The sequence below is a fragment of the Neofelis nebulosa genome, chromosome 1, assembly GCF_028018385.1.
Source record: "Neofelis nebulosa isolate mNeoNeb1 chromosome 1, mNeoNeb1.pri, whole genome shotgun sequence".
In the NCBI taxonomy this organism is placed as follows: Eukaryota; Metazoa; Chordata; class Mammalia; order Carnivora; family Felidae; genus Neofelis; species Neofelis nebulosa.
The window spans coordinates 52,017,127-52,043,584 of NC_080782.1; the positions used below are offsets into that span (position 1 = coordinate 52,017,127).

The following is a 26,458-nucleotide window of genomic DNA, read 5'->3' on the forward strand; positions in this document are numbered from 1 at the left end:
GCTTTGGAAATTCTTCCCACTGCTCTTGATGTTAGATTATACTAGAAAAAGAAAATAGGATTGATATTATGCAACTACGTTTTTAGATGAAAAGCATATATGTATGTTTATTGATAAAAGTATTTTGATGGATAGCGATGAAGTCGAGTTTTGTGTAGAAAATACAAACTTCAATTTGCAGGTGGCACCTAAGTCAGATTCCATTCCCCTTCAGGACCTTTTCTCCCTATTTTTCACTATTACAAAAATGTTGTAACTACCTGCCTCATAAATAAAACTTTGCGAATATCCCCAATTCTTTCTAGGAGGTAAATTCCCAGAGGGAAAAAAATCCCCAAAGGGCAATGAATAATCAAGAAGGGAACTAAAATTAATACTACAATAATAAAACATTGGGAATAGGAGAGATGAACATTTTATAAATTCAATAATTACCTATTATCTAGAGGAGCTGATAAATTGGGGCGCCTGTATGGCTCAGTTGGTTAAGTGTCTGACTCTTGATTTGGGCTCAGGTCATGATCTCAGGGTTTGTGAGATGGATCCCTGAGCACAGAGCCTGCTTGGGATTCTCTCTCTTCCTCTCTCTCTCTGCCCTTCTCCATTTGTGCTCTCTCTCTCTCTCTCTCTCTCAAAATAAATAAACTTAAAAAAGTTAAAGCTGATAAATCAAAACTGGCATATGTTGGGGCACCTGGCTGGCTCAGTTAGTGGAGCACACAACTCTTGGTCTCGGCATTGTGAGTTTGAGCCTCATGTTAGAGTTTACTTAATAAAAAACAAAACAAAACAAAACACAAAACTGGCATATGTGTTTGTTATAAACACGTTACTAACACAGAAGGGTGGAACCACAAAAAATTAAAGCAGAGACGGTTACAGTAATTGGGCAGGCAAGGAACTGTGGCTTTTCATTATAAGACCCATTTTTTAGCATGCTACTTTGATAAGATAATAAAGTTTTGAAATAAAAATGTAAATTTATTAAAATTAAAAAGCATATTTTACCAAATTATTATCCAGAAGTGTATTAACTTAAATTCCCATAGGGATTTTTTTGATGGCCCTGAACTACTATAGTGATTTCATGCCAATTTATTTATTATTTATATTCTGGTCTATTCAGAAGTTTTGAACTATGTTAGAACAATACACATAGCATGAGATGTAAAATAAGTGAGAAAACTGGGGTAAAGGAAAAATAAGATGAGGCCAGAGGTCCAAAGAATCCATCAGAACCATCTAGAAAGCTGGTTAAGAATGAAGGCCCTGAGCTTATCCCAGGCCTGCTAAATCAGAATCTCTAGGGTGAGGCTCTGGTATCTTCTTTTTAACAGCCTCAATGACTTGGGGTCCTGATACAATTTAAAAGAAGACAAAGAGTGACTAATAGGATATTAGGATATTTATTAATGTCATGATATTTAGAGCACGGGAGCTAGAGGAATGGACATTGTAAGACTAACTCCAAAGAAGACATTTAAAAGTAAATCTTATGTAAACTAGAATCATCCGTTCTCCCACTATAACATTTCATAATCCTCTTCTGATCCCATTAACCTCCCCATAACAACACTCACAGAGATGCAAGGCCTCAGTCTGTCATTTGGTCCTTCAACTTTTACTCTTAAGATGAAGAGGCATGTTCTGGGAAATCTTCTCTTTTCTCTGGCTCCATTCCTAGCCTAGTGTACCATTTAGCTGGATAGTCTAGTGCTTGTGAGTCTTTATGTATCACATCATCAGGTTAAACACACACTTAGAAGAATTCTATGTATCAACTAGGTGGTGGTACTTAGTCTTTACTGCTGCTTGTGTTTTTATTCTCAGAACAGTTTCACATGCCTCACGTGAAAGTGAAAAGTTAAACAAGCCGAACTTTTCCATGGGATTTGGTATACCATAAATAGAAAAGAATCAGCATTGCAGTTTAATTTTACAATGAAATTAAGAATATATTAAAAATTATACATTAAAAAATGTATCAGCTTATAGTGACTTCTGTTGTAGCTGTAGCTTTTGTTCAATGATGTCTGAGAAACGAGGAACTTTTTTTGAAATAGCCACACGGATGTCATCATTCATATTAAAGTAGCTTCTGGACTTTGTTTTAAAATGTAAAAGTGATGAAAATCCCAACTCACAAAGGTATGTGGTTGCAAATGGTACAAGGATTTGTAGAGCTGTCTTTGCCAGGCTTGGAAACACTGTGAATTGAGCACACCAGAAATCCTCAAGCTTCATGGTCTCAAATTCCATGAGGATTTGGCCACTAGCTCGTAATTCAGCAAGATCATTTTTCATCAGATAACCATCATCAACAAAATCCAGATTAAAAAGAAATGGATCCAGTATCCATTTACTTGCCTCATCAAGATCTCCAACAGAAAAATATCCATGGAAGAAGCTGTTCAACTGTTGCAGATGCAGGGTGATTTCTGCTCCAATGCTGGCTGCTTCATTATCTGAAACAATTATTTCTTCAAGAAAAGGAAAGTTGGTAAAATTTCTTTTCTCAATTCGCTTTAGCCAAAATGGAAACTTCCTAACAAAAGCAGATAACTTTTCTCTAGCTGATACTGTGTTCATCCCAGTCCTCTGCATAGATGCACTAAGTTCATTTAGGTGTTTGAATAAATCTGCAAGGTATGCTAAGTGAACTTTAAACTCTTTATTTTCAAAGCCATCAACTAAATTACTACTTTGGTGGTGAAGGAACTGATTTATTTCTTCATACATTTCAAAAATATGAGTAAGTATTTGACCTCGGGAAAGCCACCTCATTTCAGTATGGAAAAGGAGGACACTATACTCTATTCCAATTTCCTCAAAAAAAGCCTGAAAGAGGCGATGATTTGGAGCTCGTCCTTTGATGAAATTTATTACCCTCACCACAGTAAACAGAGCATCTCTCAGTTTTGTAGGCAAGGTCTTTGTGACAAGTTCATGGGGATTCAACAAGCAATGTGTGATCACGATATGAGGTACCTCTTTTTTCACACAAGCAACAAATTCTGAATTTTCTCCTAGCATAGAAGAGGCACCATCAGTACAAACAGAGCCGCATACATCAAGTGCTATCTTATGCTTCAAAAAGAAGTCTCTGAAGAGATTGAACGCATCTTTTCCTTTCATTGTTAATTGCAATGGTTCACAGAAGAGAAATTCTTCTACAATCTCTCTTTCTTTTATGTATCGTACAAACGCCATTAGCTGACTGCAGTCATCCATGTCAGTTGTCTCAGCAAGCTGAACACCCACTTTGAGAGGACTGGCTTTGATGTCTTCTAGAACTTGCTGTAAGATATCCTGGCTCATTTCATCAATTCTAGAATGGATCACATCGTCTGATAAAGGTACCTGCTGAAGCTTCTTTTGTGCATCTGGTCCCAAAACTATTTGTGCTATTTCCAATGCACATGGTTTCACTAATTTTTCAGCTATTGTATGAGGATTCTTCTCCTTGGCACATAAATACGCAAACTGATATGATGCTTGTAATAAGGCATCCTCATGAGACGCAACTCCAAATGCTTTCAAGGTTTCTCTCTGATTCGATGGTGCTGGCATATGCTTCAGGCTATTGAGATCATGCCCACCTACACCACCATGCTGTCTGTTAAAATGGTCAGACAATTTCGATGGTCTGAGGTCAGCATTTGAAAATATTGAGTTACACAATACACATTGTGGGCGTTGAGTTCCATCAACCTCCGTTGTACAGGTGAACCAGTAACGAACATAGTCATCATCCCATTTTCGCTTCTTCGACATGGCACCCCAAAATTCTCAGGTAGTATTCCAGAGATGCTGCAGAATTTTGCTTTGGGAGTAAAATATAACCCACACATTAAAAATCAGTGGCTAACTGAATTAAAACAAAGCCACATCACATGCCATCCTGTCATGTGTACAATATCAAGAAATATCCTATAACATGTCCATTCAAAGTGAACCATGACAGCATGGCAGTCCAACTTAAAGCTATCAACTCACAGCTAATACCCTGGAATAAATGACTTGCCAGCAAGCTACGTATGGGAGATGTAGACTCACGTAATTTGTCAATACTCATAAATCCTCTATTGGTGAACTGAAGTTATGGCTTAATTTGTTCTCAATGATGTATGTTCCAAACAAAGTTGCTACATTTTGTATTCCCTGAAATGGCATTTCACTACCACCCCCTCCTTTCATTCTACACCAAGGACATACGACACCAGCAGTTATGAACAAGGATATAGAGAAGGGAATCATTCACTAAGCACTGTATGGGCATATTTTGACACAGTGACTAGTTCTTTTTAGTAGTTAAGGATTAGACAAGTCTGTAAAACTATTTGATGCTTGAGTGGCTTTGACTCCAACTTAAAGAGAATTTCAAATGGGTCTGATTAAGCAGCCTTTGACACAGATTTGGCTCAGAGCTTCCTTGCTTCCAAAGTGTAACACACTACCAGTCCATGATTCATATTGTCCATACACAAAAGCAAAACAAGTTGCTCAAGAGAAACACAACTATTCTTGTTACTGAGACTTCAGAAAAATGTCTCATAGAAGGACACCCTTTTTACAATAGGAATTTCATGATGCTTTTTCATAGAACTACCCATCAGTAAAAGCAGTCAAGAAAGAAGCTGAAACAATGGAATGAAAATAAGCAGTATTCCCAAGATTAAGATTTGTTTCAATCTGAGGACAAGAACCAGAAAGTAGCGGTTCCTCCTTAGTAAATGGAGGAATAAGCAAAGTTTTTTGTTAACATGCAAATTCGTGGCCCCACCCCCAGAGATTCTGATTTCCTAGCTCTACAGTAGGGGCCCAAAATCTGTATTCTACATAAACATTTTAGATAATTTTACAAATAGTAACTAGAACAGTAATCTTTAATAAGAGATACTCATCATAATCACTGGGAACCCCTTTGAAATTATGTATCTCCCTGCGTATTTTAGAACTAATAAATCAGTTTCTCCAGAAGGACAAAAGACTCTAAATCTTGGGGCACCTGGCTGGCTCAGTTGGTACAGTATGTGATTCTTGATCTCAGGGTTGTGAGTTTGAGTCCCATGTTGGCCATAAAGATTACTTAAAAAAGAAAAGACTGTAAATCTTGTCCTGGTGATGTGAATACATATCATAGTAAATAGTCATATTTAGAGGAATAAAGGCATATCCTTTGGGCCAACCCCTACCTTGCAGATATTCTAGGTTGCTAAGTAAAGTCTAAATGCTTTAATAGGCATTTAAGTTTCTGAGTTGATGACAGCCTCCTAAGAAAGTCAAAGGACCTAAAAAGAAAGAAAGCCAGGCCTTTTCTCTTTTTCTCCCTCCTTAGCAATGAGCAAAGGTATAATCCACAGATAGGCTCAAATATACCTTAGAAAAATAGTTCTGGGACATGTGGGTGGCTCAGTGGGTTGAGCATCCAACTCTTGATTTCAGCTCAGGTCATGATCCTAGGGGTGTGCAATCAAGCCCTGCATTGGACTCCGAACTGAGCATGGAGCCTGCTTAGGATTCATTCTTTCTTTCTTTCTTTCTTTCTTTCTTTCTTTCTTTCTTTCTTTCTTTCTTTCTTTCTTTCTTTCTTTCTTTCTTTCTTCCTTTCTTCCTTCCTTCCTTCCTTCCTTCCTTCCTTCCTTCCTTCCTTCCTTCCTTCCTTCCTTTCTTTCTTTCTTTCTTTCTCTCTCTCTCTCTCTCTCTCTCTCTCTCTCTCTCTCTCTCTCTCTCTCTCCCCCCCCTGCCTCTGTCCCCCACTTGTGGGTTCTATCAATAAAGTAATAAAATAAATATATAAAAAAGAAAATAGTTTTATCTCCCAGATAAACAAGTGACCCTCTAAGTGTCCAAAGTCCTACACTACAGAATGTGGCTGAAATAACTTAACAGGGACACATTTAAATCCAAATGCCCATTTTGGCCATAAAAAAACCTCACAATAAGTAAGCCAAGAATATTAACTTAAAACACTTTCTAGTGGCTGTGCCACAATTAACTAGCTTTAAAATTTACTTCTATGTAAACTAATAAGTTGACATGCCATATAGCTGTCTGTTGAGTCAATTAAAAATCAGACGATGTCTGCCACTCAATACAGACGATTTGAAGTTTAAAGGTTGATCTTAAGCTTTCTTTTGTCAAGTGATGAAGACTAGAGGGACAACTCTGTTTAGAAACTCTCCTAATTGATAATAAAATTATGACATCAGCATAAAAATGCTTATTTTTCTATATTCTCTTATGTATATTTGCTATGTGTGTTTTGGGGAACAGAGGAAGTGAATGGAAAAGCTTTGCTTCAGTCTCATTAGAAATTATTACAGGACCAGTTAAGGGTCTATTCCAATCCACCCTGACTATGCTACCAAGTATGTTTTGACTGACAATGTACCTGTTTTGAACAAAAGAATTTTTAGAGAAATTCATTTGCAGCATGCCTCCTATCCCCCTCAAAAAGGGAGAATGGGTAGCAGGAATTTTCAAGATCCTTAAAGATTAATTTACCGCCCAAGAGGCTTTCTTGCATTTTAGAACCTCACAATTTTCATTTGCTCCTCTGTGGTATTTAGTAATCACAATATCCTAAAATATGTAAACGTTAAAAAGGCAGCATCATGGTAAGAAATTATTGTTCATTTAAATAATGTGATAATGGTATGCTTGTGTGAAAAAAAACCCTCATTTATTGGAGATACAGACTTACTGGTTTACAAATGAAAAGACATCTGGGATCTCGTTTGAAATATCCTACTTCAGCGCGCGCGCGCGCACACACACACACACACACACACACACACACACAGTGGGGTGGAGACAGAAGACGTAAGATTGGCCTTGAGTTGGTAACTGTTGGAGTTGAATGATGGGTTCGTATCACTACACTATTCTATTTTTATGTTATGTGGGGAATTTTCCAGAACAGTAAAGTAAACAAAAAGAGCATTATCTTATTCAAATAGACATAATTCGTTTTTAGAATGATTCTTTTCAGAGTTTGGGAGTTATCTCAAGATGCAAAGTGAAAGATGTGATATAACAAAAATGTTTTTGCAAGTTCATGAGGCACAAGGGTATATATGAAAAGGTATCACAACAGTTAAAAGTGAACATTCATATAACAGAAATCTTTGGGAAATGCTAAAATATATATTTCAGCAGTGACAACAACCCAAGTGCAACGGTAAACCTGTAACTCCAAACCAAACGTGACTCAACTTCTCTCTAGCCATCGCCCATGCCAGTCCAAGGGAGGTGGGGGTGTCCGGGGGACGGGATTCATCAGTACACTTTGCAGTTAAAGGCAACAGCCCGGAGAAAGGGGGCGGAAATGTAGTAGCTGAGCAAACACACTCCAGAGGCAAACGCCTAGGATCCTGGCTTTGTCACCTGGAGGCTGGGTCCCTTCCAAGCCTCGATTCCTTAAGTGGGGATGACAATAGTACCTACCTTACAGGGTTGTTGGGAGCTTTAATGATTAAGCGTGCATGTAAAGCACACGCAGCTCGTAACTGGTAGGACCTGTTGGTGCATTATTAAGGACGGCGCGCTTGGGAAGCGGCCCGGGCGAGCTAAGGACGCCGGCGGCGAGAAAAGAAGACTCCGCTCGGTCTCCACCCGCCCGTCTCCGAGCCTGGGCGCAGGCCCAAGGGATGCTCGGGCTTCTTTTAGGCGCCCGTCTCCGGCTCCAGGTCGCTCTCCGCTAGGGCTGAGATCCAGCCTGTGGGCGCCGGAACCGGGCAGGGCGGCGACTCCTCTGGTCGGGTCCCCGAGCAGGAAGCTACGAGGCGCGATGAGACAGAAGCGTCCGCAGCGACCTCCACCCCTGCCGCGCCAGGGTTCCATCCGGGTTCTCCTTGTGGGTTCCCGCCTGCAGACAGAGCGAGGTGTCTCTCTGCACGCAGGCGCGTTGAGCCACCGGCGGAGGGCTCGGCTGACCTGAGTAGGGAGCATGCGCGTGGCTCTCTCTCTCTCTCTCTCTCTCTCTCTCTCTCTCTCTCTCTCTCTCTCTCTCTCTCTCTCTCTCTCTCTCTCTCTCTCTCTCTCTCTCTTTTTTTTTTAATTGTGTACGGGGGGCGGGGGGGCCGAATTTTTTGTGTCTGCCAGAGAGGATGAATGTAGAATCTAAGGAATGGAAAGTATGGTAAAGTTCACATAGTTCTTCAGAGCATTAAAATAAGATTTTGTGTGCGTCAAGCTTTGGGTTTGGATTGTAACATTCAATAATTAGCATTTTCTATGTGTGAGCAAGGGGGAAAGGGAAGGAAACTCCTTATACCCCATGTTAAACATTCGGGCAAATGCGAGGCTGTAAATTCCATTAAGATACTCACAGTGGAGATGAACTTCTAGAGCTTGCGTCTTGTTTGCCCATGAAGGTCACCCCTTCCCATAAATTAAAGCATGTGGATGAATTTCCTCAGAAAAATTCATTTTGGAGAAAAGATCTTCAATTTTATTTAAAATTCGTTTTAACATGATATTAAAGTTATGAACCCATATTAGATTTTTAGAGGAAAAATTCCAAAGTAGAAACTAGAAAACTGCAGAAAGAAAGACCTCCTTCCTATTTGGGGGATATTTCCTTCCAGAATTGTGACACACTTAAAGAACAATTTAATAATCTTTCTATAGTCAGTCTTGTTAGAAGCATCCCATTAAGAGTGGGGAAAGGGATAGTATCAGAGAATGTGGGATAGATGCATCATTTTCAGGTGTTCAGGGTGAATCTGGTAGACTGAAGCCTGCTTGAGGTTTCTGTCAACAGAAGAAATTGCAAAAGACCAGTCTTTCTGGTCCAGAAAGCAGGGCTTTCAGTACTAGAGAAAGGAGTAGGCTTTAGAGTCAATAGATACTTGGCTTTATGTCCTGGCCCTAACACTTTTACTTACCAGGACCTGAGCAAGCTACCTGGACTTATTAAGCCCTTGTGCTTATTATAAAATAGAGAGATTATCCATTAGTCCATGAAGTTCTTTTGCAGAGATAATATACAAAAATTACAGTACATAGTTCCAGCACTCAACAGGCAGCTATTCGGGAAAGAAAATCAAAGTTCACATAATGAATCATGTTCCAGGTGTTATCTTTTTTCCAAAATGAAGAAATAAGACCTGAGTTCAGATATTATAGAATTCTTCTTAAAATCAGTAAATTAGGTTTCATGGAAGAGGGAACAGAGACCCAGAAAAGTCAGGTGATACATTTTTTGACTTAAAAAGATCCTGAAATTTTTTAATTCAAAATTAAAGCAGCTAAGCCCCCTGACAGTCCCATAAACTGCTTTTCTGTTAAATATTTGAAATAATGCTACAAACCACTCAGTTAAGTATTCTAATTATGTATCTTTATTACCAAAAGATAAATAAAATACAAAATAGACATTGTCACTTTATGGAACCACCCCATGGTAAGGTAGGAATATGAACACATAAGTCATTGACTTTCTTGAAATAGGTTAAGAATTACCTCCATTTGCATTGCTTTTTTAATTGCACAGTAGTCTGAATCTACACACTATATTCATAGTACATGACAATTCGATTGTTACTATTTCTGAGATGGTAACTTACAGCTGTATCCTAATCAGTTTTGGTGAGCTGTTAAAAAGCCAATGTACTTCTATCAGGGGTTTGAAACAGGCTGTTTTCATTGAGCCCACTCTGTATTATTTTCATGATGGTCTTAGAAGAGCCCTGAGGATCATGGCGGTCTCAGTTATTAATAGCCCTACAAGCTATCCTTATAATTCTTCGAAGAAACCTTCAACTTCAGGTTTTGCTTTTTGCAAATTTTACAGACACCTGCTTACTATAGGTATTAGGTATAATGGATATTCTACAATCTTTTAAAATTTAATATTCATGATTATTACATAAAGGCAATCACAATTAAAGCAACAAATAGTATCACAAACTGTATTTTCTATGATAGAGGAAAGGATTTCTGTGTTTAAAGGCTCAAGTCCAGAATGATAAAAGACCGTCACAACACTGGCTCAAAGATGACAAAATATTATTTTTCTGTTATTCTGGATGTAAGGTACAAGGAAATATTTTAAAAATAAAAATTTTATAACCAAGCAGAAAACAGAATTATTACTATACAGATTGACATGGGAGATAAAGTTACTCATATGTTCTACAGGTTTCCTTTCAGTAACCCAAAACCCAAGATAGAATAATTTTTTTAGTTTCAGACCAGGGAAACCTTAGAAGGCAAAAACAAAGGATTCTCAAATAACTATAATTATAGTTACTAATAATTTGAAAAAATGAAACACTGATTTTGAGAAAGAGTAACTAATCTGCCTTCAAAATGCGTGTTAACTAGATAAAGGGCCATATGAATTGTGGAGATAAAGTTTAAGCCTTAATAATGTTGAGTAGAAGACATTCTTGCTAGGTAAAGAGCCAAGGCCTCTTTCCACATCACCTAAAATAAAATTGGAAAAAAAATCTTAACATACACTTAATGAATTGCTCTTTGTTTTTCTTGTTTCTTCGGTGTACAAAGAAATGAATTTACTAAAAGACTTCTGGAAGCTTTATTAAAGTCAGGCAGCAAAAAGAGTAGTCAAGGGGTTTTCCACCTACAATTATCAGCAAGAAGCTGAAAAGAATGTATCTATGTATCTATCTTGGGTGACTGTCTGTAACTAGCTACTACTGTCCAAGGAAGGAGGCCATGGGGTCATCCGGCCTCTGACGTTTCATTCTATAGGCCTCCATTTCCTCTTCAGTGGGTTCCCGAGTTTCATATATGCTATTGTAAGGCCGCTTCCTCTCATCAATCTGCATAATCTCCTTGACGTGAAGAAGGCGGGCTTCCTCTGCATTCAGGGCCTACAGTGAAAGAAAAAACATGAGTACCACCAATAGTAGCAGAGTACCAAAAGACCCCACTGAATGTAAACTGCTATATGAAAAACCTAGATTATCTGAAAGAGCTTGAGAGTCAGCCAGACTACCTTCAAGCTACAACGAATCACTGTTTGGCTGATACAATATTTTCATACAGCAGGAAATAGTCTACCACATTTTCAATGTTAAAAAATTTTTACTTAATAACAAAGATTCAATGAGATTCACTTTACTAACATAAGTCCAAAACTGATACTTCTGGTGGAAACTACAACTCTGACTTTTCCCAAGGACTTGCTGACACAAATTTTAGAGCTAGAAGGCAATTCTTTCTGGACATATGTCAATAACTCTAAAGAACAGCTTTACAAAGAACATTTCTTCTGTACAGTAGTGATTTTTATCAAACATTCTTGAGAAGCAGGCAATACTAAGACAAAAAAATCTCCATTTGCATTCTAGGCCTGATACAAGGTGACCTGAGCAAATCACCCAGACTTGGGATTTTTAAAATGAGCTTGGAGACAGGACTAGATAATTTATTAAGGTCCCTACAAATAAAGAATACTGTCATTGCTCTGACTTCATAAAGTACCTTTTTCAATTTTTCATGTTTCTTTTCTTCATCATCACTATCTGAACTGCTCTTTCGATGCTTCTTCTTCTTCTTCTTTTTCTTCTTTTTATCTTCTTTTAGTTTTTCCTGATGCATCTGATAGGGAGGATTGAAATATAGGGTTATTAATGCAAAAACAAAGTTCTGGTGCAAATTTTGAAGTCTGCCCTCCAGCACTTAAAATTTTTGGACACATGGGGTGCTGGGTGGCTCAGTCAGTTAAGTGTCTGACTTCAGCTCAGATCATGATCTCACGGTTCGTGAGTTTGAGCCCTGCATTGGGATCTCTGCTGATAGCACAAAGCCCATTTCAGATCCTCTGTTCCCCTCTCTCCCTCTCCCTCTCCCCATGCATGCGCACATTCTCTCAAAAATAAATAAACATTAAAAAAGAATTCAGGACAAATGATTATAGACTTACCTCCATGAGCGTTTGAGGTTTTTTTACAGATTCTTCTCCAGTTATATCATTTATAATACATTCCTCTGAATTCTGTGGGAAAATATAGTCATTTGACTTGAGTAATCATAGTTACCGATCATTGAAGAAAAAGTTAAAATTTGAAACATGAGAAATATGTTTCATACAGATTCTGACTTAAGAACTTTTGTTGTTTTACACTTGCAAGAACTAGAGCACAATTACTTACAGCAATCTCCTTCCCAGCTTCTCCAGTGCAATAGGAATACTTGAAAAAGGAGTGACAGCATTTGTATCCCCATCGGCCTTCTTTCCAGTAAGATCCCCAGATATGCTGCAGAGAGAGAGTTGTTACTTAAAAAGGAACCTGAAACTAGGGACTCTCATACACTGCTGATATGAGCATAAAATAATACAGTACTTTAAAAGGTTAACTTGGGAGGAAACTTATGGGGATTCCAGGGCTAGCTAATAGGGACAAGGTGGCCTGCTCTCAAGTGTGACAAGCAGGCATTAAATTATAATGGTCTTACATTTTATTCCTAAAACTTTAAAAAAAAATTAGGATATTTGACTTCTCTTTAAAAATTAAGAAGGACTGGGAAATTCTGGGCCCACATTCCTACTTGGCAAGAACTGGCTGTTGCTGACCAGTGGATGCCCCTTTCAGACAGGGTTTGTGTTCTCTAGTTTGTATAATTTGCCTGAGTCACTTCACTCATATGATTTAGTAGCCTGGCTCCTATAGGTAGTTCTGTTTTTGATCCAACTTAGACAATTGTAGTTTGGGTACATGTGTTTTATAATGTGATGCAGTATGAATTACACTGTATCACTTATGTTCTTGTTAAAATATTTAACTTTAGTCAAGTCTTTAGATCTGAATTTGTTTATAGGAAATACAGAGGATAGAGGAATAACTCGTATGACATCATACAAGTAATTGAACCAGTCAAAATAGAATGTGAGTTTACAAAATAACTGTCCTGATCTGTTTAGGAGTCACTGTCCTGAAAAAGTGAAGTTTCGATAGAGGGAGATAGAGAAAAAGAGACATAACAACCAAAATAAACTTTGATTGGATTCTGACTGAAAACAAAAACAAAAGCAAAAACAAACCACCTATTTAAAGGCATTTTTGTGTATATTTTGGTAATGTGATTAAGAATTACAGATTAGAGGATATTAAGGAGTCCATGATAATTTTCTAAAGTGTGATAATGTAGGGGAATATCATTAATTTTAGGAAATACATGATATAGTGTCTATCAGTGAAATATCATAATATCTGTAATTTTCAAGTATTTTAGTAAAAAAAAAAGATACAAATGTATATATGTGGGTATATGTATATACCAGCATGCATATACCCCTCCCTCTGTCCAGACAAAACATATATGGCAACATGCAAAATATTTCTGAATCTAGGTGGTGGGTATGTGGTTGAACATAATAGTATTCTAAAGTTTTTGTATTTTTAGAAAAATTTCAAAAAATAAAATTAAAATGTAAAAAAAAAAAAAAAAAAAAAAAGGAAAACAAGCCCAACAATGATTCGCTATGAAGCTGTAAAAAGAAAATATAACTCAGAGAAAAATGCTAACAAGGACACCAGATGGTTCTAGTTTAAAACATACTGTGTGATTGTGGATCTTCACATCCTCCTCATACTTAGAGCAGGCGACAGCCCTCTCCTGTCCTTTGATGACTGTCCCATGTCTTGAGTACTCCACATAGTCTTCAGTCTGAGCTAAAAGCAATTCAGCTGGAGGGGCATCCAAGTGTTCTTGGCCACCATACTAAAAGAACATTGAACATTATTAAATACATTTTACAGCAAAGGTTTGCATTCAAATCTCTATTGATGAGTTTGTTTCTAATCAGAAACATGAAAGCAATATTTTTTATGGGCTCTGTTATACAAAGTACAGTGAAAAAGAAAAAGCCACATGATTTTTATAGGCAAATAAAAGATGTCTCAGTTGTTATTTATGTGTTGAGCGTGGCAGATTACCAAACAGCCATCAATTCCTCTTAACCTTGTATGCGTGCCCATTTGCCACATGACTTTGCTACTCTTCCCCTCAAGAGATAGACAGTCTGTTTCTCCATCTTTGAATCTGGGCCTGGCCATGTTACTTGTTCAGGCCTGTGGGAAACTGGGCAAATGTGATGCAAGCAAAGGCCTGGAAAGCACTTGTGCAGTGGGGCATATTTTTGTTGCTAGTCTCTGGTACCCCAAGAATGCCATATGAGGCTGGACTAGCCTACCAAAGGAGGAGAGCCCACCCTGGGCAGACATGAGATGTTCCAGATGAGGTCTCTTAGGACAATCAGCCTGCTAACTGCTAGAGACCAGAATGAGGCCATTCTAGATCATCCAGCTTCAGATGGGCAGGCCCAGACCAGGAGACCCAGCTGACATACAAAATCGTCAGAAATAACCAATGTTTCTTTTAAACTGCTATGTTTTTATTGTTGTTGTTGTTTTCCCGCAAAAGCTTCCTGATACAGCTAAACTGATAATGTATACACTTGATTTCAAGTCAATGTGAGGGTAGGACTGTTCCTAATAAACTAAAAGGGACTTTGTGTGCATTGTATTCCAAATGTAAATTGAATGATCATTAACTGGTCATTTCTCTTTAACGAACATTCTTTTTTTAAGCATTTTGGTCAAAATTACCTTTTCCAGGATGCTTTCTTTCTGCTGTTCCTTAAAGTCTTCTTTTTTGACTTTGAAGGACTTGTACAACAGCTCTAGTTTTGTAGGATCGGCCTGCAGATGCACTTCAGATCCCTTGTCATAGGCTTCCCAAGCAAACACTACAATAATCAAAGACATTTTAATGACTTGTCAGCTACGTTTATTGCATGCTTGTTAAAAACAAACTTTTAAAAATGCCCCCAAATTTCTTTGAGCTTATAAAAATACCTTGACTTAGAGCAAACACTTACACTGTGTCTGAGCCATTGAAATGGTATCTCCTGTGTATCTAACGAAGTTATCCCCTGCATAGCTCACTCTGTAAATGCAAATTTAAAAAACAAGTTGTTTCAGAAATTGCTTTAAGGAAAGTTCATTTTTTTCTGACCCAACCATAGATGATGTTTATTTTAACTCAGATTCAGTTTTATGATTAAAAACTCTCCCCCACCCCTGCCCTACCTTGAAATCTATTTTTTAATGTTTACTTATTTTTGAGAGAGAGAGAGAGAGAGAGAGACAGAGTGCAAGCATGGGAGGAACAGAGAGAGGGAGACACAGAATATGAAGCAGACTCCAGGCTCTGAGCAGAGCTGTCAGCACAGAGCCTGATGCTGGGCTCAAACCCACAGACCATGAGGTCATGACCTAGGCTGAAGTTGGATGCTTAACTGACTGAGCCACACAGGCGCCCCAAAATCTATACATTTAACTTGATACTTACTCATCTGGATTCTTTCCTGCATTGGCATAGGGATTCTCTCTCATCGCTCTAGTTTTGGGATCATAGTAAGCAGAATTTGGATCTAAATTCCGCAAATACTAGAAGGGAAAATGGTTTAAGACTGCATTAATGTTTACTTCTGTCAAAAAAGATTTCAGCACACTAGGCAGATGAGTCAATCACGATCAATTGTGTGTATACATTTCCGGGTACAGAAGATAAAATACAGAATGATACCTATCTTGGAATGACTATATTACCTATATACTGTCCAGATACCAGATGAGTAGACAAAATTTGGGGTGGGAAGACAAATATTTTTTGAGTGTGTATGTTAAGTTGGCAAGGCTTACTTTTGCAATATCTTCTCGAATCCTGAGATTCCGGACAGTAATTCGCCTCTTAGAGTCAAAGTTCTGTCCAGGCATGTCAATGTCATCTGCGTATTTATCTTCATCCTCATCTTCACTATTATGATCTTTTTCCTGAAGGAAGTGGAAAGAGGGAAAAACAAATTATAAGAAAAAAAGAGCAGCATCTAGTTCTTACTTTGCTTTAATCCAACTCTTATTCAGTTATATTCCTTAAAGCTATTATTATTAGTTATTGTTATTAGCCATTAGCCATCAGAAATTGAAAAATTTGCCAGACGAGGCAAATATTTATTACCGTTTGAGAATTTGGTTCCTCTTCTCCCCACTGGTGTTTTGGAGAATTCTGCATTATGCAAGAAGAAAAAGAATTTGTTATTTTATTCCACTGAATCTACTGATTCACACTTTATTTTTTTATTATCATTTTTTTAATGTTTAGTTTTCAGAGAGAGAGAGTTAGAGCAAGCACAAGCAGGGGAGGGGCAGAGAGGGAGACAGAGAATCCAAAGCAGGCTCCAGGCTCCAAGCTGTCAGCACAGAGCCTGATGCAGGGCTCACACTCATGAAGTGTGAGATCATGACCGGAGCTGAAGTTGGATGCTTAACCGACTGAGCCACCCAGAAACCCTTATTGATTCACATGTTAAATACTTAGGTAAAATAATATAACTTAAATCTAACTGAACAAATCCTCCTATTTCTCATTGTAATGAACACATAAGTTCTACAAGTATGTACTTATGAATAATTTTATCAGACTGTCTACAAACCCAGTAAATTTCTAGAGAATTTTCAATGATATAGGATTATAATCACACAAGGGTAGGAGGAACATCAAGATGACCAATGTAATCAATATATATTCATTTCTTATATGTTAACCTTTAGACACCATTTTTGCTAAACCTTACTAGTTTTCTATCAAGTCCAAAAAGAAAATATTACAGGATCATGTAATAAGTATCTTTAGAACCAGAACAGCTTATTTAAAATTTAGGCAATGAAGGAATCTACTCAGATGACACCATACTGTAATTTAAGAAGGGTGAGATCCTTGGCACAAAGATACTCTTTCTTCATTAGCAACTGGTCAGGATTTTCTCTAATTCTACAAAATGCCTATACCAAAGTAATCAGTATTTTATCATGTCCCTTTAAAAACCTTCAAAGGTTAAAAAGAGTATCTTATAGTATAGTAGAGGAATATGAAAATATATGTGTGTGTGAATCTATCTATCTATCTATCTATCTATCTATCTATCTATCTATCTATCTATCCATTCTCCCTATACAAATAGAATGATAGATATAGATACATATACAATATATTGGTGAGAGCATAAATTTGAGCAGCTCTCCTAAATGGTATCTAAGTGATATGACACCAAAATATTAAATAAAATACTCACTGTGTCAACAACTACACATTAAGGAATTTACTCTAAGGGAATAATATATCAATTATATAAAGAGATATGTACAAGAATGTGATTTATAGTGTCGTATATAGTATCAAAAATTTGGGAAAAAAATCAACTTAATAATAGATAATTGGTTATATACATTACTGTACTTGATGAACACTGAACATCCATTAAGGTGATTCTATCTGGGGCACCTGGGTGACTCAGTCAGTTAGGTGTCCAACTCTTGGTTTCAGCTGAGGTCATAATCTCACGGTCATGAGACTGAGCCCGTTCCTGGCTCCACACTGGGCATGGAGCCTACTTAGGATTCTCTCTCTCTCTCTTTTCCTCTGCCCTTCCCCTGCTCATGCTTGAACTCTCCCCCCTCCCCCAAAAAACCGTGAAAGTGATTCTATTCAATCTGCAGGAAAAAAACATATAATTTGCTACCCCCCTTTCTTTTTTGCTGTTATTTTTTTTGCTGTTAAAAAGGGAGAAAGAGATGGGAATAACATTATATATTTGTTTTTGTTTGTATTTATGTAAGAAACTCTGAAAGTATCCACAAGAAAAACAGATTATGGGGGGGTGGTGAGGTTTTGAGATAGGATGAATGGAGGCAAGGATGGGAGACTTTTTACTGCATATCTTCTTAAATTACTCTGAGTTTTATATAATACCATGTGAATTTATATAAAAATAAATAGGTCTGTATTTATTTAATTACACAGAAAACATGAACTCATTGCCTCTATCGTTTAACTGAAAGAGGTGATAATTAAGTATGCAAAGATGAAATCCACATAAAAAACAAGTTGTATTATCATTACACACATATACAGATCTATGGGGGTAGGTGGAGTGGGACCTAGAAAGGCCTACCTCAAAATGTTAATAGTTAAAATAGGAGATACGGACTTTCTTCCTTATAATTTTTCTAAAATTTCTTTCACTGCATATGTGTTACTTTCAGAATCATTTTTTTAAATAAAGATTTCATTTTTTAAGTAATTTCTACACCCAACATGGGGTTCGAACTCACAAGCCTGAGATAAAGAGTCACAAGCCTTACTGACTGAGGCAGCCAGGCGTCCCAGAATTATGTGTTTTTTAACTGTTCTTCAGTTATTTTTATTTTTGGTTTAGACAATAAGAGAGGAGGAGAGGGGCAGAGAGACAGAGAGAATCTTAAGCAGGCTCTACACTCAGTGTGGAGTGTGGAGCCTGGTGTCAGGCTCGATCCCACGACCCTCGGATTATGACCTCAGCTGAAATCAAGAGTCAGACACTTAACCAACTGAGCTGCCTAGGTGCCCGTTTTTTGTTTTATTTTTTAAGTTTATTTATTTATTTTGAGAGAGAGAGAGAGAAGAGAGTGTACATGAGCAGGGATGGGGCAGAGAGAGAGAGAGAGAGGAAGAAAGAATACCAAGTAGGCTCTGTGTTATTAGCACAGAGCCTGACACAGGACTTGGTCTCATGATCTGTGAGATCATGACCTGAGCCAAAGTCAAGAGTTGGATGCTTAACCAACTAAGACATCCAGGCACCTCTGTTTTTAAAAAAAATAATTGTTTTTTGGAGTTCCCACAAGTTGCGAGTTCAACAACAAAAAAATTTATAATGCTGTACAGAAAGTTCAATCTCTACAGTAGACTTTTCTCCTATGTATATAGTTAATATCCAAGTACTGAAGTGGTCAAAAATCATCAGTCCCCTGAATACATTTAAGTATGCTTACTGGGGAACTAAATTATACTATATTTACGATAAACAACAGAGAATTTATTAGAACAAAAGAAACAGGCCATTTTCCTTTTTCCAGAATTGGTGGTAACAACAGTTATGAATTACCAAATGTTTACTTACTATGTGATATGAATGCTAAACCTCCTGAAGGGTACATGTTATCTCTGTATGAGAGATGACAAACTGAGGCTCAGAGAAGCAAATTAATTTTTCTACGATCACCTAGCTAGCCAAGGACAGAGCTGGATTTTAGCATCTATCTGTTAACCTGTGCTGTGAGCCTCAGGGACTGCTCGCTAAGTGGCCTCAGGGACTGTTCGCTTGGTGCTTACTTAGGTCTGTTTCTAATTCATACTTGGCAAGAATTCCTTTTAGAAATTTAAACTCCAAATGTTTTTTATGTGTGCCATAAATTTGTTAAAACTTTTAATAAGCATAATATACATTAACTATTAAGTTGTCATGAATAAAAAATTGGCTGCAATACATCTTTTTACTATAAAATTTTTCTGGTCAAAAATTTTGTTTTATTCACCTATAAAATTATTATAGTCATTATGGAAAATGTAGAAAGCAATAGTAAAAATACAAAGAAAAATTTACTAATTCTACACTGGATGAGAATTAGTATTCTTATCTTTTTTCCTATGTGATATTACAATATTTTTTCATGTGTTATTTAAATGTAAGTGTTACCCACTGTTGTTATAAAGATTTTAAGAGCTATGCCCCAGGGGCGCCTGGGTGGCTCAGTCGGTTGAGCATCTGACTTCAACTCAGGTCATGATCCCGTGGTTCATGAGTTCAAGCCTCACGTCGGGCTCTGTGCCGACAGCTCAGAGCCTGGTGTCTGTTTCAGATTCTGTGTCTCTCTCTCTCTCTCTCTGCCCCTTGCCTGCTCACGCTTTGTCTCTCTCAAAAATAAACATTAAAAAAAATTTTAAAAAAAGAGCCATGCCCCATTCTATCATGCAGATGCAGGACAGTTTACTTCACCAATTCCCCGTTCCTATTTAAGCTATTTCATCTTCTTGCTATCTTAAAAAGCGCTACAGTGAACATCTTTGCATATATGATTTTTTCCTGATTACTAGAAAATTTTTTAGGATTGAAAGATCTACTAATTTAATTCCGAAAACGTATATAAATATTTTATGGCAATATTCTTTACAAAATGATTGTGTCAAGTATATTCTCATGAATGGTATGAGTGCCAGTTTTACTCTTTCCTCTCAATAGCACTTCTCTGTCCCTAAAATCTTGTTTGTTTTTTTTTAATGTTTGTTTTTGCGAGAGACAGAGAGAAGAGGGAAGAGAGAGAGAGAGAGAGAGAGAGAGACAGGAGAGAAGGAAGAGAGAGAGAGAGAGAGAGAGAGAGAGAGAGAGAGAGAGAACGTGCACACAGGGGAGAGGGAGCCAGAGTATCTGAAGCGGGCTTTGTGCTGACAGCAGATAGTTGAATATGGGGCTCGAAATCATGAACCGTGAGAGATCATGACCTGAGCTGAAGTTGGATGCTTAACTGACTGAGCCACTCTGGCGCCCATGCTAAAATCTTTTCTAACTGGAGAGATAAAATGAATTCTTGTTTCAATTTTCATTTTTGTTTGCTAAGAGTTTGAATTTTTTTATTGATCATTTTTATTACTTACAGCTTGTTCCACTAATTTCCCTGAGGCTAATTCTTCTTGGAGTTTCTGGGCTTTCAGTGTTCGTTTTGCCTAATAAAAAAGGAAACATTTGAAATTAACTTTACAACATTCAAATGAACATTTAGTTTTTTTTTTTTTTTTTTTTTTTTCAACGTTTATTTATTTTTGGGACAGAGAGAGACAGAGCATGAACGGGGGAGGGACAGAGAGAGAGGGAGACACAGAATCGGAAACAGGCTCCAGGCTCCGAGCCATCAGCCCAGAGCCTGACGCGGGGCTCGAACTCACAGACCGCGAGATCGTGACCTGGCTGAAGTCGGACGCTTAACCGACTGCGCCACCCAGGCGCCCCGAACATTTAGTTTTTTTATATTTAAAATCAACAAATTTATTGCGTTCAGAAAGTTCACTAAACAAGGTCGTCTCTTTGGGATTTCTTGTAGCTTCAGATCTATGGTTTCTAAACAGGAGTTACAAACTCCTGTTTGAACCAGGCATTAATATAAACTGAGCCAAACAGCAGCAGTGATTAAACTGCAGAGAACAAGCTAAGTCCAGAAGGAGCAGCTGTCACCTGACTCCAGATGACTGACTCTTGCCAGGCAGACCCAGGATTACCATATCATTGTTCAAGAATAGATGAAACTTGTATTATACGAAATCCCATGATTTTTAAATGTAAACTCTACTTAAAAAAAAAGAAAAAGGCAGTGTGACTATGGATTTTAAGGAATGGGGATGAGTAGGTAAAATCATAACAGAAAAAAACCGAAGTTGAATTAAAATAAAATTCGATTTTCTGAAATGAGTTATCCTATTCCCCTCTCACCTCTCTCAAATGCTATGCGAGACAATGGTAAAAATAGGTCCATGGGCAAGATGCAGTGTGTGTGTGTACGGGGGGGCAAGAGTTTATAACCTTAAAAAGCCAAAAGCTTTAGATATTAATCTGTTCTCATGCTTCCAATATCTTCTGCAATCTCAGGAATCAAAAAACAATATAAGAATCAAATAAGACACTGCTGCCAATAGGGCTAGCCCACTTCATCTTCACTATTCCATTAGGCCTACTACTACTATTATAAAAATGCTACCATTTTTATATTGCTTGAAGACAAAAAATAGAGTTGCTAAACCAGTGATACAGCAAAATGTACATTCTTTAAGGAGTGTGGGAAAGCAGGGAACTTTGCTCACCAGATCAACTTTGGCGTATTCCTCTACAATTTTCATGTGTTCCTCTGGATTGTAGCCATTCCACCGGTCCCTCTTCCCATCATAGTCAAACATCAGCTGGGGCTGGACATGCTCATCTGGAGCTATATTAGTACCTGTAAATTTTGCTCCAACTCGCCTAGGTCTCTGGGAAATAAAATAAAATAAAATCTTTCCCTAAGTTCCTGTAGCCCAGAGGAAAATTTCAGATGACCTTTACAAAGCAAGGATAAACACACCATGGGAGTTTATGGTCTGTTATCAGTTACTCTCCCAGCAGTAAATTCTGATGGTGCTAATCTAATTTCACTCAAATTATTTTTTTTTTTTAACTTGTACCAAAATTTAGGTAATTTTAGAAAAATAGAATTAATCTGACAAGGAAGCATAAAAGAGACTCTGACAGGTTTCTAAAATTCTCAAAGGTGAGCTTACCTCAAAGCAGTCTTTCTTTTTGTGTGTCATGGCCCCACAATTTTCACATGCTCCCTTGCGGTACTTAGTAGTTATGGAATTCTATAAATGGATACAAAGAAAAACAAAATATTCTAATTATCTGAATAAATTAGAAATAATTTTGGCTCTCACTACTATATTATCTAATGAAGTGACTGACTCATTAAGAGAAAAACGAGTTAGAGTCTCCATACTTTATAAATGAGAAAATTAAGTTTCAGAAAATTAGCAACAGAAAATTTATAAAAGAAAACACAGACTAAAATAGTATGTATTGTGAATTTTAATCCCAGGTAAAAGATTATATAATCTGTTTCAATTTAACATAGTATCGAAGGTTCTTATATGAAGTTCTTAAAATAAAATCTCCATTTCCAAAAGGATATATATAAAAGTTGCCCACATACCTCTTTTACACCCCTCTTGTACCATTCTCCAGATGAGCTGTATTGCTTCTGTTTCTCTGGTTGTGGTCTCTGGTGCTTTAAAGTAGGTCTTTTTGATGGATCAATATACCATGGCACTGAAGAAATATACTGAGGTATATGAGGGTTGATGTCTCTGTAATTAAAAAAATATATATATATTTTTAAAGAATAAAGTTTGGGGGGTGCTTGGGTGGCTCAGTTGGTTAAGCGTCTGACTCTTGATTTTGGCTCAGGTCATGATCTCACGGTTCATGAGATGGAGCCTTGCATAGGGCTCTGTGCTGACAATGTGGAGCTTGCTTGGGATTCTCTCCTTCTCTCTCCGCCTCCTCCCACTTGTGCTTACTCATGCTGTCTCCCTCTCTCTCTCAAAAATAAACAAACATGTAAAAAAGGAAAAAAGTTTGAAAATAGTTGATATTACAATTACAAATGTAGCCTTTATAGACTCTAAGGCCAGAGATAATGCAGTGGGAGGGAGAGGGAAGAGAATATGCTTGGTATCTCTATAATATAGAAAAAAAAAAAGAAAAGTAAGCAAAGTAATTTATACTTTATTTTAGATTGAAAAAAATTCCAATATAGAAACTAAGAATAGTGATAGAACTGAAGTGAGGAGATAGATATGGAAGACACGGATGTATGTTAGTAAATAATGTCTTATAAAAGAGTAAGAAGCTAGCTAATAATGTCTAGAGTTGATTAAAACAATGATGTAGGTACATTATTTAGAGATGTGGAAGTATCAACCAGAAAAACTCAAAACAGAAAGATTTAGAAGATTTGCAGAGGTGGAACAAGGAGTGGGAGGGGTTGAAAGGGATGACTGCTGTTCATTGTAAGTCCTTCAATATTTTTTTATTAAACCTTACATATTATGAATTTGATAAAATAATAAAAACAAAAAGAAGGTAAATGGTAAAGATAGCTTCCTGTCAAAGCAAAGGATGAAAAATTACTCAACTACGTGGACATAAATTTGAATTTTTAAAAAATGTTTATTTATTTACTTTGAGAGAGAGGGAGAGAGAGAAAGCACGTGCACATGTGCACAAGGGAAAGGCAGAAACAGAAAGGGAGAGAGAGAATCCCAAGCAGGCTCTACGTGGGGTCAGCGCAGAGCCAGACATGGGGCTCGATCTCACAAACCTTGAGACCATAACCTGAATGGAAACCAGGAGTTAGACGCTTAACCGACTGAGTCACCCAGGCGCCCCATAAATCTGAATTCTGAATGAACAGATCATGCAAATAATGAAAGAACTTACTTTCCTTCTTCATCAACTTCTGCAGGAGCATTACCCAGTTTCCGCTGCTCTTCTAACTCCTTCTTCTTTCTCCAGTCCTCTCTGGTCATCTTCTTTGGTTCCTCCAGACTCATTTCTTTGGACCCTGACAGGGGGGCCGCATTAACTGCATCTACAGCTGTAGCTGACATGGTTATCTGGACCCCTCTATGAAAAGAATGAAATACATATTAGTATAAAGTAGGCCTTCATGAATTCATCAGTAAAACTATTAAAAGTACATCCTAATAACATATACTACAGTCTGGCTTACATATTTCATAAGTTCTTATAGTATCTGTAAGGGAAGGGTCTCGTTCCCCTCCACAAAGTCTCTATTTACCATCTGTAGTTCCTCCCTCAACTCTAATTTATAAATGCAGAGAAATATATAGACATGTACTCAAAATTTCATAAGACTCTTTCATTAACATTCCTGAATTTCTCTACGTGTGTCTCAGACTTTACCAACACATTACCTTATATGAGTAAACAATGTCCTGTTTTCCTTAAAGACAAAATGCCTTAAGAATTATCTATATCCGCTGACTCTATTTCCTCATCTTCTACTTCTCTCCTCAATCACTCTAGTTTAGCTTCCATTCCCTACCTCTCTAAAGAATTACCACTAAGTTATCAATGATCAATGTACTAAATCCACTATACATTTTTCAGTTCTGTTCCTTCCCTCTTGAAATATTCTTATCCCTTGGCGTAAGTAACACTATACTCTCCTGTTTTTTCTTGACTCTTGCTGCTCCTGTCTCCTTTGCAGGTTCATCTAGGTCTGCCTAGTTATTTGATTTTGCATTCTACAGGGCTCAGTGCTAGAGTCTCTTTCATTACTCAGGACTCCATCAGTAGACTAGGTCATCTATTTCTAAGGCTTCATAGCCACAGTATGTCACTGTTGGCTCTCCAACTTACATCTCCTCTCCAGATCTTTTATCTGAGTTTCATATACATATATTCCAATTGCTTACTTCATAGCATCTTCACTTAGAGGTCTTAGTGATACCTAAACTCAACAAATCTTAATTGAAACTCATGATCTCCTCCATGAAATCTCATCTCCATTCACTGTTTCCTCTCTTTTTTTTAAATTTTTTTTTAACATTTATTTATTTATTTTTATTTTTTTTTATGTTTATTTATTTTTGAGACAGAGAGAGACAGAGCATGAATGGGGGAGGGGCAGAGAGAGAGAGGGAGACACAGAATCGGAAGCAGGCTCCAGGCTCTGAGCCATCAGCCCAGAGCCCGACGCGGGGCTCCAACTCACGAACCCTGAGATCGTGACCTGAGCTGAAGTCGGAGGCTCAACCGACTGAGCCACCCAGGCGCCCCAACATTTATTTATTTTTGAGACAGAGAGAGACAGAGCATGAATGGGGGAGGGACAGAAAGAGGAGGAGACATAGAATCGGAAGCAGGCTCCAGGCTCTGAGCCATCAGCCCAGAGCCCAGACGCGGGGCTTGAACTCACGGACCGCGAGATCATGACCTGATCTGAAGTCGGACGCTTAACGGACTGAGCCACCCAGGCGCCCCTGTTTCCTCTCTTAATGAAAAATACCACTCATTCCTTTACATATGTGTCCCAGCTAATCTCCACACCTATTTCATCACTAAGTATTGTTATTTTCACCTTCTGAATAGCACTCAAATTTATCTACTTCTCTCTATTCTCAATGCTACCATTTCAGTGTAAGTTATTACTTTCCTTTCTTATGGGTCTTCTGTCAGTCTCTCCAATCAGTTCTCCACACTGCAGTGTTATTTTTTCAAAACACGTATTTAATCATACCATGTCCTACTACTGCACAAGCTTAAAATCCTTCAATGTGGCACTGTCCAAGAGAAATATAATGCCAGCCTCATACATCATTTTAAGCATTCCAGTAGTCATATTAAGATAGTAAAAAAAAAAAAAGCAGCTTCTCTTAATATAAGAGAAACTAAGGTAAGTCTTTAAAATCTGACAGATTTTATAGGTATTCAGACTAATCCCCAACAACACTGTCCCCCTAACAGCTGGACAGTGCACCTCCAACATCTGATAATTCATACTCTAAAAACCACTGAAGACGCACTCCTGGTCTGGCTGGGCACAAGTAAAGTGTCTGAGGCCTAGGACGGCGGCTTCTTTCTCGGTCCCCAATCCCCGTTTCCCCCTCGACCTGGCGTTCATCACTTCCGTAAGGATATATCTAAGAATTAGGAGCCTTCAGACTATTTTCCAGAGTTTTCTAGCTTCACTTCTTCTCGATCCCCAAATTCCAACATTTCCTCACCCAGTCCGGCCACAGCCGACCCCAAAGACTTCCGACAAAGACGAGATCAGTCTGTCAATGTTTACTTCCTGTTGTTCCGCCCTCTCCCGGCAGCCACTCCGGTAGTTTCCGGACGAGCTGCAACATGCGCATTAACATCTTGTGGAGGGGAGGGAACTCAGGCTCCCACGCGACGTTGAAATCGCGAGATCTCGACGTTCCTCTCCCCCCCCCCCCCCCCCCCCCCGCGCCCCAGGACTGTGAAGGGAGTTAGTTTCAGCAGTTGTTT

At 38.0% G+C, this 26,458-nt stretch overlaps 2 protein-coding genes across 2 annotated transcripts; both read right to left on the bottom strand.

Annotated features, from left to right (window-relative positions):
- Positions 1 to 1,390: 1,390 nt before the first annotated feature.
- FAM200C (family with sequence similarity 200 member C) lies at positions 1,391 to 7,908 on the bottom strand. Its single transcript, XM_058722293.1, has 2 exons — positions 7,450 to 7,908; positions 1,391 to 3,823 (listed from the first exon to the last, which is right to left on the bottom strand). Exon 2 carries the CDS (start codon positions 3,772 to 3,774, stop codon positions 1,990 to 1,992), a length of 1,785 nt encoding a protein of 594 aa, XP_058578276.1. The 5' UTR covers positions 3,775 to 3,823; positions 7,450 to 7,908; the 3' UTR covers positions 1,391 to 1,989.
- Positions 7,909 to 9,331: 1,423 nt separating this feature from the next.
- On the bottom strand, positions 9,332 to 26,315 carry SLU7 (SLU7 homolog, splicing factor). Its single transcript, XM_058722302.1, has 16 exons — positions 26,191 to 26,315; positions 23,879 to 24,064; positions 22,590 to 22,743; positions 22,162 to 22,242; positions 21,709 to 21,873; positions 20,512 to 20,580; positions 16,000 to 16,047; positions 15,684 to 15,815; positions 15,331 to 15,428; positions 14,858 to 14,925; positions 14,586 to 14,725; positions 13,537 to 13,698; positions 12,129 to 12,233; positions 11,900 to 11,971; positions 11,458 to 11,574; positions 9,332 to 10,844 (listed from the first exon to the last, which is right to left on the bottom strand). The coding sequence occupies exons 2-16, from the start codon at positions 24,046 to 24,048 to the stop codon at positions 10,665 to 10,667; spliced, it is 1,761 nt and encodes a 586-aa protein (XP_058578285.1). The 5' UTR covers positions 24,049 to 24,064; positions 26,191 to 26,315; the 3' UTR covers positions 9,332 to 10,664.
- Positions 26,316 to 26,458: the final 143 nt, after the last annotated feature.